Below are 16,646 nucleotides of genomic sequence, written 5' to 3'. Positions count from 1 at the left end.
AAGAGGAGGTACATTGTTATAAGTTTGATATACTGTTTCATCATCCTGGACATGGAGGCTCATCTGCTTTACAAGTTTTGGTTGATGTACAGAGTCTGAAAATTAACTTTGTGAGACTAGATCAGCTTTTTTAAAATGTTCAAACTTTTGCTTTTATTTTAAATAATAATAATAAACTTAACATTTAGTAAAGTCGGATTTTCATGGGGAAAACAATGTTTGATTAAGTGAGGGCTAAAGTGATGCTATGATAAAAATGGACCGGAAAGAGAGTGGGAGGGGGGGGGAATACAGAAGCATGAGCATTCATAGGTTTAAGCAATACGCATTGAAGATTTTCACTGCATCAAGTAATTTTTAAAAAGTTTTATCATCTCGTTCAAATGATTACCAAAAAATAGAAAATGATAAAAAATGCTAATTAATGTAAAAAATAAAACTTAAAATAAAAATTAATTTAAATAAGAAAACGAAAATTTAAATTAAAAAATCTATTAACAGTATATCCAATTTTTCTTCTACTTAAAAAAAAAAAAAAAAAAATCATAATTTAACAAAATCAATGAGATTCCAAAACTTTCACTTCTCACCAAAGCATATTCTTTCTATTTGTACAACTAAAGATATTTTAATTTAATCATTTTTTTTAATTTTATTTTTTTATGAAATCTGATATTTTATAATCTGATTGAGTTTTTATTTTAAATAAATGCTCAAATTACAACTAAGAATAAAATGTAGATACATGCCCAATGCTTGCTTTAAAAAATGGTAAACAGTATAGAATTACCATTATTATTATTATTATTATAAGCAAATGAACAGTTTTTTTTTTTTTTTTTTTAACTCACAATAATCAAATAGTCAATAAATAAGATGGGCTTCCCATTGACTCTTAACACTGAATGCCAGCAGTGGAGGAGGTGGTGTTGTTAAATGTCGCAGTGATGGTAGCCCCTCAAATCCTTTAAAGTATGTAACTTGTAGTTCAGGCATCAACTGATAACTGAAGTTGCAGACCATAAGCACAGCCTCATTGTGTCCGTAGTGGGGGCAAAGACTGCAGAATGGTGGAAGAAGTAAGAAATACAAATGTGATTTCATTTTTGGACAATTGCTGATTTGACGAAGAAGTAGAATTTATCTTCTTGCAAATGATTTAGTATTCTTCCATAAGTTGCCATTGACGACCACAGCATCAATAGATACGGATAAATGTTTGGTAGAAGTAACTTCAGAAAAACTTTTTCCACCAGAGTTATATCTGCAAAGAAAGAGAAATTAAAAGGAATGAAAGTAAACGTTGTCAGTGGTAAAACACAAATATGAAGAAATAAATGGATAAAAATGATTCTTCAGAGATCAACAATATCGATTTTTTTTTTTTTTTTACAATATTATAACTAATGGAATTACTATAAATTTGATCAAAATTATCGATCTTTATCTAAAAAAAATTCCAAAATATACAACACAGCATTTGAAAATCAGCTTTTAAAGTCTTTTTTGTTTGCAAAATTATTGTTATCATTAAGCAGCAAAGGATATAATGGGACCTAATGCTGAGACTGACAGCATCATCAACGATGGAAATTTACCTTTAGGGGTTTTTTGACCTCATTATCTAATTGCAGTCTTTTATATCACTTGCAGAAGATGTATCATGATGGCTTCATTTAAAAAAAAAATAAATAAATAAAAGCAGCAGCATTTTGTCTGTGATTCTACTTTCTGAAACAGCTTACCAATAGGGATTGTGGTGATGTCAACCATATCCAGGTATAGCATATTTTACATAACTTCCTGCACTTTGCAATTTTTTTGCCAATATAATTGATTTACTTATTTTTATTTATTTACTAGCTATACCCGGCCACGCGTTGCTGTGGCTCAGTTTGTTAAAATGGAACACATTCAAGAAAAATTGCATTTTGTTTGTTTATTTACTTTTATTATTTTTTGCAATTTTTTTTTTAAAATCAATAAAAGTTGTTACTTTTTCCCCCAAAAAAAGATTAATTTTTTACCATAAATTGTTATGTAAAAGTTTTTTTTTCAGGAAAACTTTCACTTTTTTTTTTTTTTTTTTTAAAAAGAAATTTGGCAGTAAACGTTTCTCTTTTAAAACGGAATTTTTATTATAAAAAGAACAGATGAATGCTTTACATGAACACTGTAAATAGTTAGGTGACAGTAGAAAAAAAGTTTGATTCTTTTTTTTTCAAGAGAATGTACAAATAATTTTTTTTTAACAGATGTTCAGAAAATAAACAGAAAAATACTTCCATAAATTATGCAGAAAAATAAATAAAATGTTGATTTAGTGTTTCAACATTATGCTTATAAATTACGATAAAACTTGCTGAGTATGCGCTGTTTTACGGTTGTTGTAAAAATGGAACGGAAACTTAAATTTTGCTCCGTTTTAATCTTTCTTAATTTTTTTAATTGTGCCCCCCCACTCCAAAGAATATAACCAAAACAGTAACATTCAACAATTGTACTTTATGTATATAAAACACAAAATATTTTTAAAAAAGTTAATAACGAAAGGGAAATAATTCCATTTTTAAACGAAAAAGTCAGTTTGGTATATCTTTCTGTTATTTTTTACATAAGTCCAGCTTACCAATCACATTGGAAATGTCGACATTTATAGGTTGCCGGATACGTTTACAACGAATAAACACTCCAATCTACCCATGTTAAGAACGGCTTTCGGAATAGACACCCCTAACCTTGTCAACATACCCGAAAAGCTATAAAAGTTGACGTGTCGAATGTGAATGATGAGTTGGATGTAATGTAAAAATGTACCAAATTTAAAAGGGAACGAAATTCAAATTTCCGTTCCATTTTTACAACAACCGTAAAGCAGAGCATTTTATGCAAATTTTACCTAACTTACTGTATTACTGCTATTTTTTTTTTAAGCAAAAAAAAAAAAAAAAAAAAAAAAAAAATACTTAGGTTTGGCTATAAATTCCTAAACTCATTTCACCCTAAATAATTTAGGTGACTGAAATAGGAATCTAATTGAGTCTTTAATTTCCTGAATAGTATGTAAGAAATTCATTTTTTTTAGAGTTATATTGAATTCATTAATACGGACTTTAGGGGCTTTTTTCGTAATGTTACTGTAAAAATTATTTTTTTATTGTTACAAATTACGATGCTTTATTTATATAAAAAAAAAACAAAAATAAATTCTTGCGTTTTTTTATTTATTACTGAAAACCATAACTTTAGTAAAGGTATTTTTTGTTTAAACAAAATAAAACATTTTCACTAAGAGTTAAGTAAAAGTAATTAGTTCATTATATTCTGCGATCATTATTTGATAAATACTGAAATTTTCATTAAAATTGGTTAATTTCCTGATTTTTGGTGAATTTTTAAGTAAAGGGAGGGGTCAAAATGTTTATACACTTTGAGCGTCGGCATTCATTTTGTCTGTACCTACCATTTTTCGATGAATATTTGATAGGAAAGCGACCACGTGTGATTAATTTATGTTTTTTCAGAGAGGGTATTTTTTTTTTTTTTTTGCAAGAAACAAATCATAAACTCAAACTTTTTATAATAAAAGTTAAATTGAAATATACTGCGGTGCAACATATTTTGAAATTAGAAAAAAAAAAAAAAAAAAAAACTTTGTTTTAGCATGTTAAAAGTATTTAGGTTGGTAGAAAATTAAATTCTACTGTATTGGTATCATTTTTTTTTTTTTTTTGCTGTTGTTTCTTGCTGTTTACAATTTTAAACTAAATACTTCTAAATTAAGCGAGGTTGCTTGGATCGTATTTTAAACTAAACTTCGGAGGTTGGAATGCCCCCCGCCCCGCCCACCTAAAATGTACTTGGAAAATCGATTTTATAGCGAAATTTAAAAATGGTTAGCAAAAAAAAAAAAAAAAAAAAAAAAAAAAAAAAAAAAAAAAAAAAAAAAAAAAAAAAAAGGTGAAAAACAAAACAAATAATCAATAAATAATTGTTACTAAAGGCAATAAAATGCTACTTTTTTTTACTTACATGAATGAGTTTATTTTGTTTTAAAGTATTTTCAAGCGCTTTTCTTTATTTTTTAATCTAAAATTGCGGATGTGTGGGTGCCAAATATCTCCAGATTTTCTAGAATTCCCCGCTAGATGGCAAACGAAATCTCCAGATCTAGCAGGAAAACCGCTAAATTGGAAACACTGGTCACGTGACAGGAAGCGGTAATAAATAATTGTCCCTAAATAAAAAAAATGGCCTATCGGTACAAAGAAAACCACCTATTTATTATAGGAAAATTAAGTATAATGTTATAATTAAAAATATATAAGAACACATGGGTATAGTAAACATACCAAAACGTGGAAGCCATCCGTCCAGTGGTTCTTTAGACAATTAATTGCGAACGAACCAAGACTTACATTTTTATATATATATATAGATTAAAATAATATCGATTAAGCACAATAGTTTCAGATTAAAAACAAAAAATGTTTAGTTTAGCATGTGTTCATTTTTTTTAAGTTTTAATTTTTAAATACGTCATTACTTTTGGAATGAAACAAACATTTTTGTTGCTTACTTATCAAAGATTTTCATACTATTAAGCTCTCCTCACATCAACAACTGTTCAAGTAAATATTGAATATCTATATAATTATAAAACTCAAATGACCTTGCAACCCAACATCTGGTTTATGACTTCCATTTGCACATGCGTACATAAACAAATAATCAATGCGACAATAAAACATTGTTTTACTGTGTATGCTTTCAGCATCTCAATTGTTTTTTTTTTCGTTTAAATTATCCAAATAAATAATTGTTAATACTTTCTGCATTTTTTTTTTACATCATTCATTTCCGTATTACGTTTAAGTTATTTTAACGCAATTTTATTACAAATAAATCTACTTCAACCCATTGCCAACCATAAGAGCATTTTACAACGGCGATTTACCTACTGCCTTCATTTTTTTTTTAAATTTATTCTCCATTTTTTAATACACCTTTCTTAAAAACATTCATACAGTTTCTTCTACACTACCAACATAATAAAATAACCCCGAAAATAATAAATGCGGCAATAAAATGTATTTTTTTACTGTGTACGTTTTTCAGCGTCCCAATTGTTATTTTTCGTGTTTAAATTAAAAGATATATCAAAATTTGAATTTAACTTTAAGTATCTTTGGTATCTGTTCAGTGCACATTTACCTATAAGTATGGCAAACCACTTCTAATTCAATGGCTGTAAATTTTTTTTTTTCAAAAATAAACAATTATAAACAGAACAACTCATAGAATTCTATATATTCTTCTTTCATTTTAATATACTTTCATAGAAATATTTGTTATGTCACAAAAAACTATTTTCTTTATGTCACAAGTGTCACGTTCATACATTAATTCCATAGCTAATATAACATACTGACCCAACGGGTCACGGGTAGTCTAGTATATCTATACTCCTTTAAATTTCTTTTTCTTTTTTTGTGTATTGATATTCATATTAACACTTTTTTCTATTTATTTAAAACGAAAATACAACTTTCTTATATATGGGTCGTGGAATTGAATTCATCTGCAAAAGATCTAGCTAATTCACATATTCTTTTAAACACTCATTTTAATTAATTCCTTATTAGTTTTTTCGGTTTTCTTATGGGATGATCATCTTTAGTTAACTATTACATGTAATTATATTCATGCAGATATTCTACATGATTTATATTTGCGTAATATTTGCATAAAACAAACCTCTTTCTATATATAATATGTCTTGACCAACACACCGACTATTAGTGACAAAAAGTCTGAGATTGGCATTTCTCTGAAAAAAACAATAAGTGTTGTCAGAGAAAATGTTTTCAAAACATTCCAAAGTTTTACCTAAAAAAAAACTTCATATAAAAAATATCTGAAGAGAGCTGAACAAGGCTTGAAACGTGTTATAAAAATATTTTTAAATATTAAAAAATGATAAAAGTCTGAAAAACCTACAATTGTTGATGTCTACACTCATATATATATATATATATATATATACATACACACACGCACCACCTTTTTTGGTAATTTTATAAATTCCATATCTCAGCAATATTGATCAGAATTTAATAAATGAAGGCTCATTAGAAAGCTAATGACCTGAATTGTGTAGTGGACTTTGTAACATTTGCCCGTAAGGTTGCACATTAAGAGGATCATCCAGAGCCTATTTTTGGTACTTTTTTATAGCCGTAAAATGATTCAATTGTAGTTTTGCATATGAATTACAAAATATCTGATATTTCCCCAAAACCTCTGGCCTTTATCAAGGGGAGACTAAAACTTGCTGTTATGATTTCAAATGATCTGAAATAACAGCAAGGGGATTCCAAATATTTCTCATATGCTATATCTCCCTTCTTTGGTTTTCATACATAAAGTAAATTTCACAACGTATAAGTATTATTTGATACTGGAGATATTCATAATCGTATCCTATTCCCAAAAGAGATATAACATGAGAAATATTTGGAATGAAGTCTCCTTTGCTGTTATTTCAGATCATTTGAGACCAAAGCAGCAAACTTTAGTCTCCCCTCCAGGGCTAGAGGTTTTGGAGAAATATATAAAATCACTTTGTGAAAGTCATCCAATGCATGGAAACCCGATGTTGCCCAGGATTGGATGAGGATCAACAAATGTTTCACCCTCCCATATTTTATCATCAAAATCGATGAAATGGACCATTTTTTTTATCAAATCAATTAATTGCCTGCTTTAGTTGGGGACCCACCGCAGTGCACAAAAAGGAAACTTCACATGCCTCCCAGTAATGACTTAGGCCACAATAAATTGTAGTTTACATTTTCTTGGCCTTCGGGGCAACATCAAAGTGTAGTATCTGTTCTTCAGATGCTGCACTTCTATTTCTTGTTCTCTTTCGGTGGAGGAGAAATCCTTCACGACTGAGACAATTTTTATTTTTGTACCTTTTCTCCACGTTAAAAAACGACCCTGGTGTCTAACTCTGTCCCGTGGGGAGGCATAGTAAATAGGTACATTACACTGTGGAGAACTTACTGCCGATGTTATAAAAGTTTTATATATAACAGCTTGAATTAAAGTTTAAGATGCAAAAGTCAAGAATCATGGTTTAATTGTGCTCTAAACAGAAACATTTCGAACGCACCCCTGTCATATCAAAGAACCTACTGTTGATTTTATATGTTGGGCCTTTCTGCTTGTGCCGTAATAAAGCTTCTCATATGCACTTGTGATGTTAGACAGTATAACTCATTAACTTCTTTCATCAGATTTTTTCGATTGATAATTATCGAAAACATTCCAATAAAAACCCTATCTAGGAACACTACCTATCACAAAGTACATTTGTGTGAAATTTAGAAAAATCGGCCCAGCTGTTTAGGAATCCATAAATAATGCACTCCCACACAAAGTTCCTTTTTATTTTTATATAATAGTATGTGTTTGTATATATAAATGAATCTGAAAAAAATATTTTCATTAATGAAGCAAACATATCAAGATAAAAAAAAAACTACCTGGTTAAGAGAAGCAATTCATAAATTAAAAAGATATAATAAAGTATTATGCAACTTTATATATTATCAGATTTGTTTACACACACACTCACACGTTTGTGTGTATACAGCATAATCATGTTGACACACCAGTTCTTGTCGGATCACCGAAATTAAGCAACGTTGAGCCTGGTTAGTACCAGATGGGTGACCACTTAGGAATTCTAGGCACTGTATGTGCTCTCCGCTTATCTCAGTATTTGCTTCCAATCGTCCTGTACATACACTTCACTTGCCACTAGTATTTAAAAATGTTGATTCAGGAGGTGTGGTTGAAGATTGCGCACCTCCTGCCACAAAAATTTCATGCATAGGCACCCCTTCATGGGTATCCCTAGTCTGTTAAAGACTGAAGGAGCGCGCGTGTGTGTGTACACACACACAAGTGGTGCCAAAAAGAAAGTCTGCATTTGTCATTTTTTTTAAAAACTGTAAATTTAAGCTGAATTGAATGTAACTGTTTAAACAACCTATACCTCATTTGATTCGCCTTTTATTCCTATGTAATTTTATCTGTTTATATTTGATTTTTAATTGAAGTATCCTAGTGTTCACGTCAATTTAAAAAATTAACTTCAAATTGAGAAAGTAAAAAAAAACTCTGCAACAACAAACGAGATTAAAACCAGCTTAAAATATCCGCCTTTTAAGCAATAAAGCATCTTTAATTGTAATTGTTGTTGTTCCAGGTTATACAATGTAACATTTAGTCCATATGCCTCAACTTTCTCTTAGTGATTGTCAGGAGCTCATTAATCTCCACTTTTCTAGTTTATCCAATTGAGAAGTCATTCACAGGTTGAAATGTGATGAGAAAACAGTACAAATGACTGTGCAAAAGCAACAAAACACTGGTAGTATTCATGATGCTCCTACATCTGATCGTCTAATAATTGCATCTTACAGGGAAGACAATGCTATCAAGATTCGCAGCCTCAGAAACAGATCTGAAACGGCTCCCCAAATTCAACAACAATGTAATCTTGTTAAAAAGTGCTCTCTTTCTACAGTTAAGAACCAATTAAGGGAATTTAATTTGCGAGGCTGTGTTGCAAGACGCAAGCCAATGATTTCTGTAAAGAATAGAAAGCACCATCTAGACTTTGTCAAATGCAATGAAGATCATGATTCTTCATATTGGTCAAAAGCGATTTTTAGTGGCGAAAGCAAGTATAATAGGCTAGGCAGTGATGGTAGGCAGTACGTCCATCGAAGGAAGGATGAAGAATTAAATCCTAGGTACACAGTTTTAACGCTGCAAGGTGGTGGAGGTTCAGTTTTGGTATGGGGCGTTATTAATACCAATGGTCAAGGGCCTATAGTTTTGCTTGTAAGGTCGAATTAATTCGACCAAGTACATTAATGTTGACTGAGCATTTTCTACCCTACTTTGGCCGGAATTTGGATGATAATCCCATTTTCATGCAGGATAATGCTCCCATTCACACAGCTGGCAATGTCAAGAGGTTCCTTGAAGAGCATGATATTCTGTGTTTTGATTGGCCTGCACAATCTCCAGACCTCGATCCTATCGAAAACTTAGGACATTACATCAAGCAACAGCTACGCAATGATAAAATTTAAAATTTGGAAAAACTTTGGGCAAAAATTAAAGAAAAGTGGGATTGCCCTTTCCCCGGAGTATTGTTGCAGTCTAATTCAAGGAACTCCCAAAAGATTGCAGAAGGGCTATGCTACTAAATATTAGCTAGTTCATTGTGTTCTTGTTGTATTTGTGTTGCATTAATGTCCTAATGTAACATTTAAATAACAATTTTCCATTGCACAGACATTTTTTTTTCCCCCTTTTGAAGTTAATTTTTTAAATTGACATGAACACTAGGATACTTCAATTAAAAGTCAAATATGAACAGGTAAAATTATAGAGTAATAAGAGGCGAATCAAATGAGGTATAGATTGTTTAAACAGTTACATTCAATTCAGCTTAAATTTGCAGATTTTGAAAAAATGACAAGTGCTGACTTTCTTTTTAGCACCACTATATATATATATATAGGTGACCCCCTAAAAAAACGGGCCCCAACTCTAATTAGGCTCCGTTTCTCAGTGTTTTGTCCGAATGAAATGAAACTTTCGTCATAACTAGTTTATTATATTCAAAACATCACATCAAAACGCTAGGGTCTTTTGCCTTTTTTTCTCCATTCTACAGCATATGTTCTAGATGGCCTCCATTTAGCTTTTGTTTTATTTTTGGGTCACCATGTGTGTATGTGTATATATATGTGTATATATATATATATATATATATATATATATATAAAACTATTATTAAAAATACTTACTTGTAATATTTCTCAATGTTTTTACTAGTAATCACTTTTGGTCCAATCCCATGAATTTTGATAGCCTCTTCTCTTTCTGGGTAATATGCGTAGAGTGACCGGAATCCACAGCCAGCGTCACGGAATAATATCACAAAATGCTTGGCATCAGACTTCGCTATTTCCTAGGGGAAAAAAAATCGTTTTGAGACAACAGAAAAAAGAAAAAAAAACTGATTATTGTTCACAACCTTTACTTAGGAAACAGATAACAAGAACCTTTAGCATTAGCTTTTAAGTTGCCAGTTTTAATCATTTTCTTTTTCAGCTGCAATGATTAACTAATGCTGTAACAAGTCAGAATTTCACTTTTTTTTTTTTTTTTTTTTTATTAAATAGTGAAGGATATGTTCACTAGTATATATAATGATTCACAGGGCCATGTTCACACATGCACAAGACATCAGGGTGCTTCTGCAGTATAATGGGATTTCAAACAAATGTATTTCAAGTACAAAAAAAAAAAATACAAAAAAAAATAACAAAAAAAAAAAAAACATTTTTAAAAACTTGCATCATGCCATAGTATGAATTAGAAAAATTAGGAAAAAATGAGCCAAAAGATATGCTAGATATATTATTTCATTAAAAAAAGTTACTAGCCGTCTGACATTTTCTATTTTAAATGATAGATTTTCACTGAAATCAAGGGGTATAAATAGATTTTCACTGAAATCAAGGGGTATAAATCAAAATGATAAATTGCAGTTACCTCCTCTGTATTTTAAGAACTCTTCCATAATGTGATACGATAAGACTGACTCAATAAATTTTATTTTTTACTTATTTTTTCTACTGGATAAATTTTTTTGTAATTTTTTGAATTTATACTAATTTTGATATGACACATATGTATGTGTCATGTCAAAATTAGTATAAATTCAAAAAATTACAAAAAAATTAAGTACATATGAGTGTTTTTACCTGAAATGCATTAGTCTGAAATACAATGATACTGCTGAAGCACTAAAATCAGGGTCATCTTATGCAATCGAATGTCACCTCGACCAGCTGTTTCTGAAAACAGGTGATGTCACATTATCTCAAAAAGAGAGGGAACAAGTGAAGGGAAAGTTTGGTGAAAAGTTCTGAGCAGACAGCACACGTAAAGATTAAAGAATTGATTATAATAAATGGCTCTTTATCAAATTTAAAATATTCTTCATTCTTTGGTTGTTATGAGATTTTAATTTTAGATATTTCATGTTTTATACCAAGAAAGTGTCATCTAAAAATTATTATTTTTCTTAGATACAAATACATATAATTACAGAAGATCAAAATTGTATTAGGCCAGAAACTCCTTGATGTCTAAATTAGCTATTACCTCCTTCACCTCTTTAAAACTGCTTGAATGCATAAAATTTAAAAATCAACCAATAAACTAAGTTATTGAATTGCTTACCTCTAATACTTTATTTTTTAGGTCTGTATTCACACAGCCAGCAAGACAACAATGACTAATGGCATTGATAATAATGTGTCGGTTAGATTTGGAGCTCGGTTTCACAAACAATTTTGGACCTGAAACAGATGCACAGAGATGGTGTAAATTGAACAAAAGAAAAGAAAAAAAGTAAAACCATAACCAATCAAAAACTTCTAGATCTGGAAATATGTACAAATGAATATTAGCAGAAATATGGTCAAAGCAAAAAAGAAAAAATACATGAATAACAATATATTAACTCAGTGTAAAAAAAATTGTGATATTGTTGCACATTTTGTGGAATATGCTTTTAGAGTGAAATGTATAAATGATTAGTCAAACGAAATAAGATTTAAGTGTATGATTGGCAAGGTTTGACTCAAAGATCATCTATCATGTGGATTTGTTCATCTACTTAATGATACAGACGATATAGATGCAAGTAAAAAAAAAAAAAAAAAAATGACTTTGCTTAGCTAAACAGGATTTTTTAATCTTAACATATTCAAAAAAATATTCACATTTTCGGAGTATAATTTCAGATGTAATGATATTTAAAGCCTAAAAATTTTAGTTTTTAAAATAAACTGTACATGACCGTACAAAGAGATTTTCTCCATGAAATGTTATTCATATTGGTTCCGATGTACCATTGTTTGAGGTCAACTTTGACAAAATCAATCCACGTTTACTTTGGCTTGCCTTTTCCTCAATCACCCACAATTGAGATATGTGAACATCTTTTTTTTTCCCAACCTGAACTTTATTCAACATGTTCAGACCAATATAGACAACTGTAATGCAAAGCTGAATCCAGTCTAGGCACATTTAGCTTAAATATCAAAAAAGACCTTCAAATCTAATAGGTCCTGCACTATTGGCCAAGCTCTAACTTCTGCCTCATCACTGCAATGTTGCATCCCTGTATCTGTTTTACAAATACTTTAATGGCATGTGCTTCAATGAACTCAAAGCACTTGTGCCCCCTCCCCCAATGTAACAGCTCTCGACTAACCCAACAATCAACAAAATATCATCCTTTCACTGATAATGTCCCTAGATGCCAGAAATAGTTTCTTCTCTCAGATTTGGAATTCCCTCCATTTTCTGCTTCCCTGGCCGTACTAACCTACAAAAGTTTAAATGCAATGTGAACAGACATCTTGCTACTCAACTCTCTACAGTCTCCTGTAAGTCCTAAGTAGTAGCCTCTTATGTCCAATGCCTATTTGGAGGTGAAAAAAAATCAAAACAATGCTGTCAAGATGCATATCACAACTTCTCTGAACCATCACATGAATGAATGTAAATTTAAACTCTTCATATATTAAAAGGTCAAAAACACTAATTATAAATCATCATACTGAGGATTGTTTCAAGCAAATAAAACAGCATAATGTCATGTGACACAGTATTGATCAATTTTTTTTTTTTTTTTTTTTTATTTAAATCAAAATATGAATCACTTAAGAGTTGTTATAATTCTTTTAAATTTTACTTTTATTTATTTTTTTTTAGCAAATATTTGACTTTTCATAGAGAAATTTGTAAATTTTTTTACTTAAATCTTTATGATAAAAAAAAATAAAATAAAACACCCTAAACGTGATATACACAATCTGTGGATATATTCAGTTTATAGTGTATATAAAGTCAGTTATTTTATTTTAATTTTTTAATTAAGCTTTAAATCTAATTTATTTGGTGATGAGAAGTTATAGATTTTTTTTATTGTAATAAAATGTTTACCAATTAAAACATAACTTTAAAATTTTAAACTTTTTATAATATTTTTTTAAAGAAACTATTTTATTGGTCCCCCGACAAAAGGAGAGTGAACCTATAAATTCAATCTTGTCCATTCATCTATACTTCACGATAACTGTTGGAGTGTTTTTATTAGCCCTAAAAGAGCCCCTGGAGCACACCCATTATTGGGAGTATTTTAATATATTAGTCCAAACCTTTCTGTGTATGCCTATTTAGCAGTTTTGCATGGTGCTGAACTCAAATTTAAATATATTAAGGCCCTGGGGACTTTTGGGGCTATAAATGTGAGGGGGGGGCAAATGATGTACTTAGTCATTTCATTTTTGCATGGTGCAGAACTCAAATTTACATATGTTAAGACCTAAAACTGCACCATTTGTTCATTTTCACCAGGATATGACTCCCCTCAGGACTTATGGGGCTAAATGGGGGGGGGGGGGATGTTGAACTTAGTCATTTTCTTTTATGCCTCATTCACTGTGCACTCACGGGGGACCATGCATGCTTCACATTAAAATTTATAAAATTTTAACAAATATATGCTCCTTCTGGTCACATATTTTTGCTAGGCTGGGAAGATTATAAAATTGTGAAAAAAAAAAAAAAACTACATAAAATATATAGGTTAAGCAAAATAAATTATTTTCTGCTATTAAAATAATTTTCAAAACTTAATGTTTACCCATTCATTTATTTTTTTTTTTTTTTATTATTATTGTTTATGTTTGCATTCTTGTTTTGAAACATGACATAACTCATAAATCTATGATGTCACACCAAAATGGTAATTTTGTTTTAAAATTTATTTGTAAGAAAGTTCAAATAACTCAGTAAAATCTCGGACTGAATATTTCAAGGTTTCAGTTTTGATTTTTCGGTCATGGCATTCACTTTATTTGTTGAAAATTTATTATTTATTAATAATACATTATTCTGTATTTCTAAAAAAGGTAGTTATGATATTTCAAATTGGAACAAATACTGCACTATATCATGTTGAAGGGAAAAAAAAGTAACTAATGGACAGAATCTACTTATATAAGATGATTTCAAAAGTAAAATTAATATACTCTACTTGCTATTTATAGTAAACATACATTCATTTTTGCATCTTAAATTTAACTAAAACTTTAATTAAATGTTACTTATTTAGTAATGAAAATTTTTTATTTCATTCCAATAAAATGATTATGGATCAAAGTAATGTTCAATTGTTTTATTACTGTTAACTCAGAATATTCATAAGTTATCACTCTTACACCATACTAGCCAATGAGGAAGTGAACTTTACTTCCAGAAACCAAAATTCATCCTCATGTAAATTTAGAACCAGATATTCTGCCTGTTTTTTGGCTTTGGATTTCATGTAAGTTAACATGTCTGATTGGCATTCCATTCTAACATAATTTTTGTAACTAATGAGTTTTCTGTCAAACATCCTCTTTACTGGTCATAGTTATCATTCCTAAATTTAATCATGACCTTTCCTACTGCTCCCAAATGTTAACGCAAGTCATATTGTATTTTTACAACACTCATGCAATATATTATAAATTGCTTGCTTAGGCAATACATATCTTTAACATTGTATTTGGGACACAGCAATACCAATAACAGGCTGAAAAATCTAACATTTGGAGTTTTTTGCTAGAGGCAACTTTTGCAATTAGTCACCAGAGATCTTTTTAGCTGCTAACACTTTGCTATCATTATTCAAAAAATTTAATTCTGAAAAGGTTCTAACCATGATTCACATATATATATATATATATATATATATATATATATATATATATATATATATAGCAATCACTCATTGAAACAAAAAGAATTTTCCTTTGTTAAGTCAGTTACTCATCTCTTCATTTATTAATCAATAATTTGTTAATTATTTTAGAAAATACATATTGCCTCCAATGTAAAAATTTCCCCCTTCTCGTTGCTGGCCTGTTATAAGAATGGCTATAGTTTAATATAGTCTATATAGACTATTAAAGAGGACTTCTTTGTTACTATGTTTGTGATTGTCATTGTTTTATGTATAACATTTTATTACATTTGTCAAAGTCAAACTGAGAATAAATGTAATATATGTATAAAGTTTGACTGCAAAATGCAATCAATCCAACTTTTTCAAATTGAGAAATTTGACTTTAGAAAGACAAAGATTTCAAATCTAAAATTCAACTGTAAGAGCTTATTTTAATTAAAAGCTAGAAAATTAAGTAGCTCTCAAATTACTTTAAAGAATTTGAAATTCAATACTTTTTGTTGCAGTAATTTCACAATTTTGAGAATGGTGTTTATCATGTTTTGTATTCAAACACTTCATCTGTAAATCCAACTATGTCTTTATTATTTTGTTTTCCCTTCCTTTATATTCCGACTGTGTACTCAAGAAAACACAATATACAAAATTGCAGTGCTCAGGTTGGAGAAGAAATGTAAAAATAAGCTAAAACATTCCTTTTTTTCCATTAGAATTTAAAGTAAAAACAATTTTTTCAGCAGAGTTAACATGCAAAAGTGAAACAATTGAGAAACCCAGTGTAAACATCTACTGCAGCTAGTTATTGAATAAAAATATATTTCATGAGTAATTCACAGAAAATGATTTTTTTAAAAAGATGTGTTTAAAAAAAAAAAAAATTAAAAAAAAAAGCAAAGAAAAAAAATTGAAAAAAATATGAAATATTTTAAAATTAAATTGTCTTAGATAAAAAATATTAAAAAGAAAAAAAATTATTTTTAAAAGTATATATTCACAATTATAGAGGACATTGATAACAAAATGGTGGAACAAGACTAATCCACATAAATGGGTGTAACAGAAGTAAATTTTAAAACAAAAGTATTCTTCACATGCATAACTAAAAGCAAAGTCCTGGCTTGATTTAATCACATTAATGTCACAACATTTTTGAGAGTTCCTATTCACTTGCCTCCTCAAGAACAAAGTTAAGATCATTTTTTTATGTGGAGAGATATCCAGCTCCCAAAAATAAGGAGCACTCTGGATGGAATAAAAATTAAAATTGCCCCATTCAAGAAGGATTTCTCCTGAAGATAGAACAAATACTACACTTTGAAACTAGCCCAACTGCTGGAGTCAATGATATAAAGAATTAATGAATGAATCTGGTGGCAATGAAAGATGAACGGAATGAATGAGGTTAGTCGGTTGATGGAATTTATTGCGATACCTGTATAGTCAGAACCTGCTGCTGAACCTGCATCACTACTGCTTTCCGTACTCTTGCCACTCTTTCGGCCAAAGCGGTAAAGATCTATATCAAAAACAAAAAATAGATTCACATTTGAATAAAAAGCCAGAAAAATAGAGAGCGGCTGTTATGATTTGATTTGATTTCCCTTTTGTTTTGAGGAGATGATTAATCGCAATGAGAGAAAAGTGTACTTCTACAAAATATGAACAAAACTAAACCAACTCTTACCAAAGCAGATTTCCAGAACTAGCCGGAAAGAAACAAAGCAGTTCACAAATCTGAAGG

The 16,646-nt window shown here is 29.8% G+C and overlaps 1 protein-coding gene across 9 annotated transcripts in view; it reads right to left on the bottom strand.

Annotated features, from left to right (window-relative positions):
• Positions 1–626: 626 nt before the first annotated feature.
• LOC145279835 (calmodulin-regulated spectrin-associated protein 2-like) overlaps positions 627–16,646 on the bottom strand; it is a 273,839-nt gene continuing 257,819 nt past the window's right edge. For all 9 annotated transcript variants that reach the window (XM_080131267.1, XM_080131269.1, XM_080131268.1 and 6 more), the window contains 4 exons: positions 16,338–16,421; positions 11,341–11,459; positions 9,897–10,060; positions 627–1,264 (listed from right to left, as the gene is read on the bottom strand). In XM_080131267.1, the coding sequence (XP_079987393.1) occupies positions 1,141–1,264; positions 9,897–10,060; positions 11,341–11,459; positions 16,338–16,421 (491 nt within the window). In that variant the 3' untranslated portion in view covers positions 627–1,140. The remainder of the gene's footprint in view (positions 1,265–9,896; positions 10,061–11,340; positions 11,460–16,337; positions 16,422–16,646) is intronic.

The sequence above is a fragment of the Euprymna scolopes genome, chromosome 7 (assembly GCF_053919585.1).
Source record: "Euprymna scolopes isolate OS-2025 chromosome 7, ASM5391958v1, whole genome shotgun sequence".
NCBI lineage: Eukaryota > Metazoa > Mollusca > Cephalopoda > Sepiida > Sepiolidae > Euprymna > Euprymna scolopes.
The sequence above is the reverse complement of the archived record's forward strand: the minus strand, read 5'-3'. Positions and strand labels throughout refer to the sequence as shown.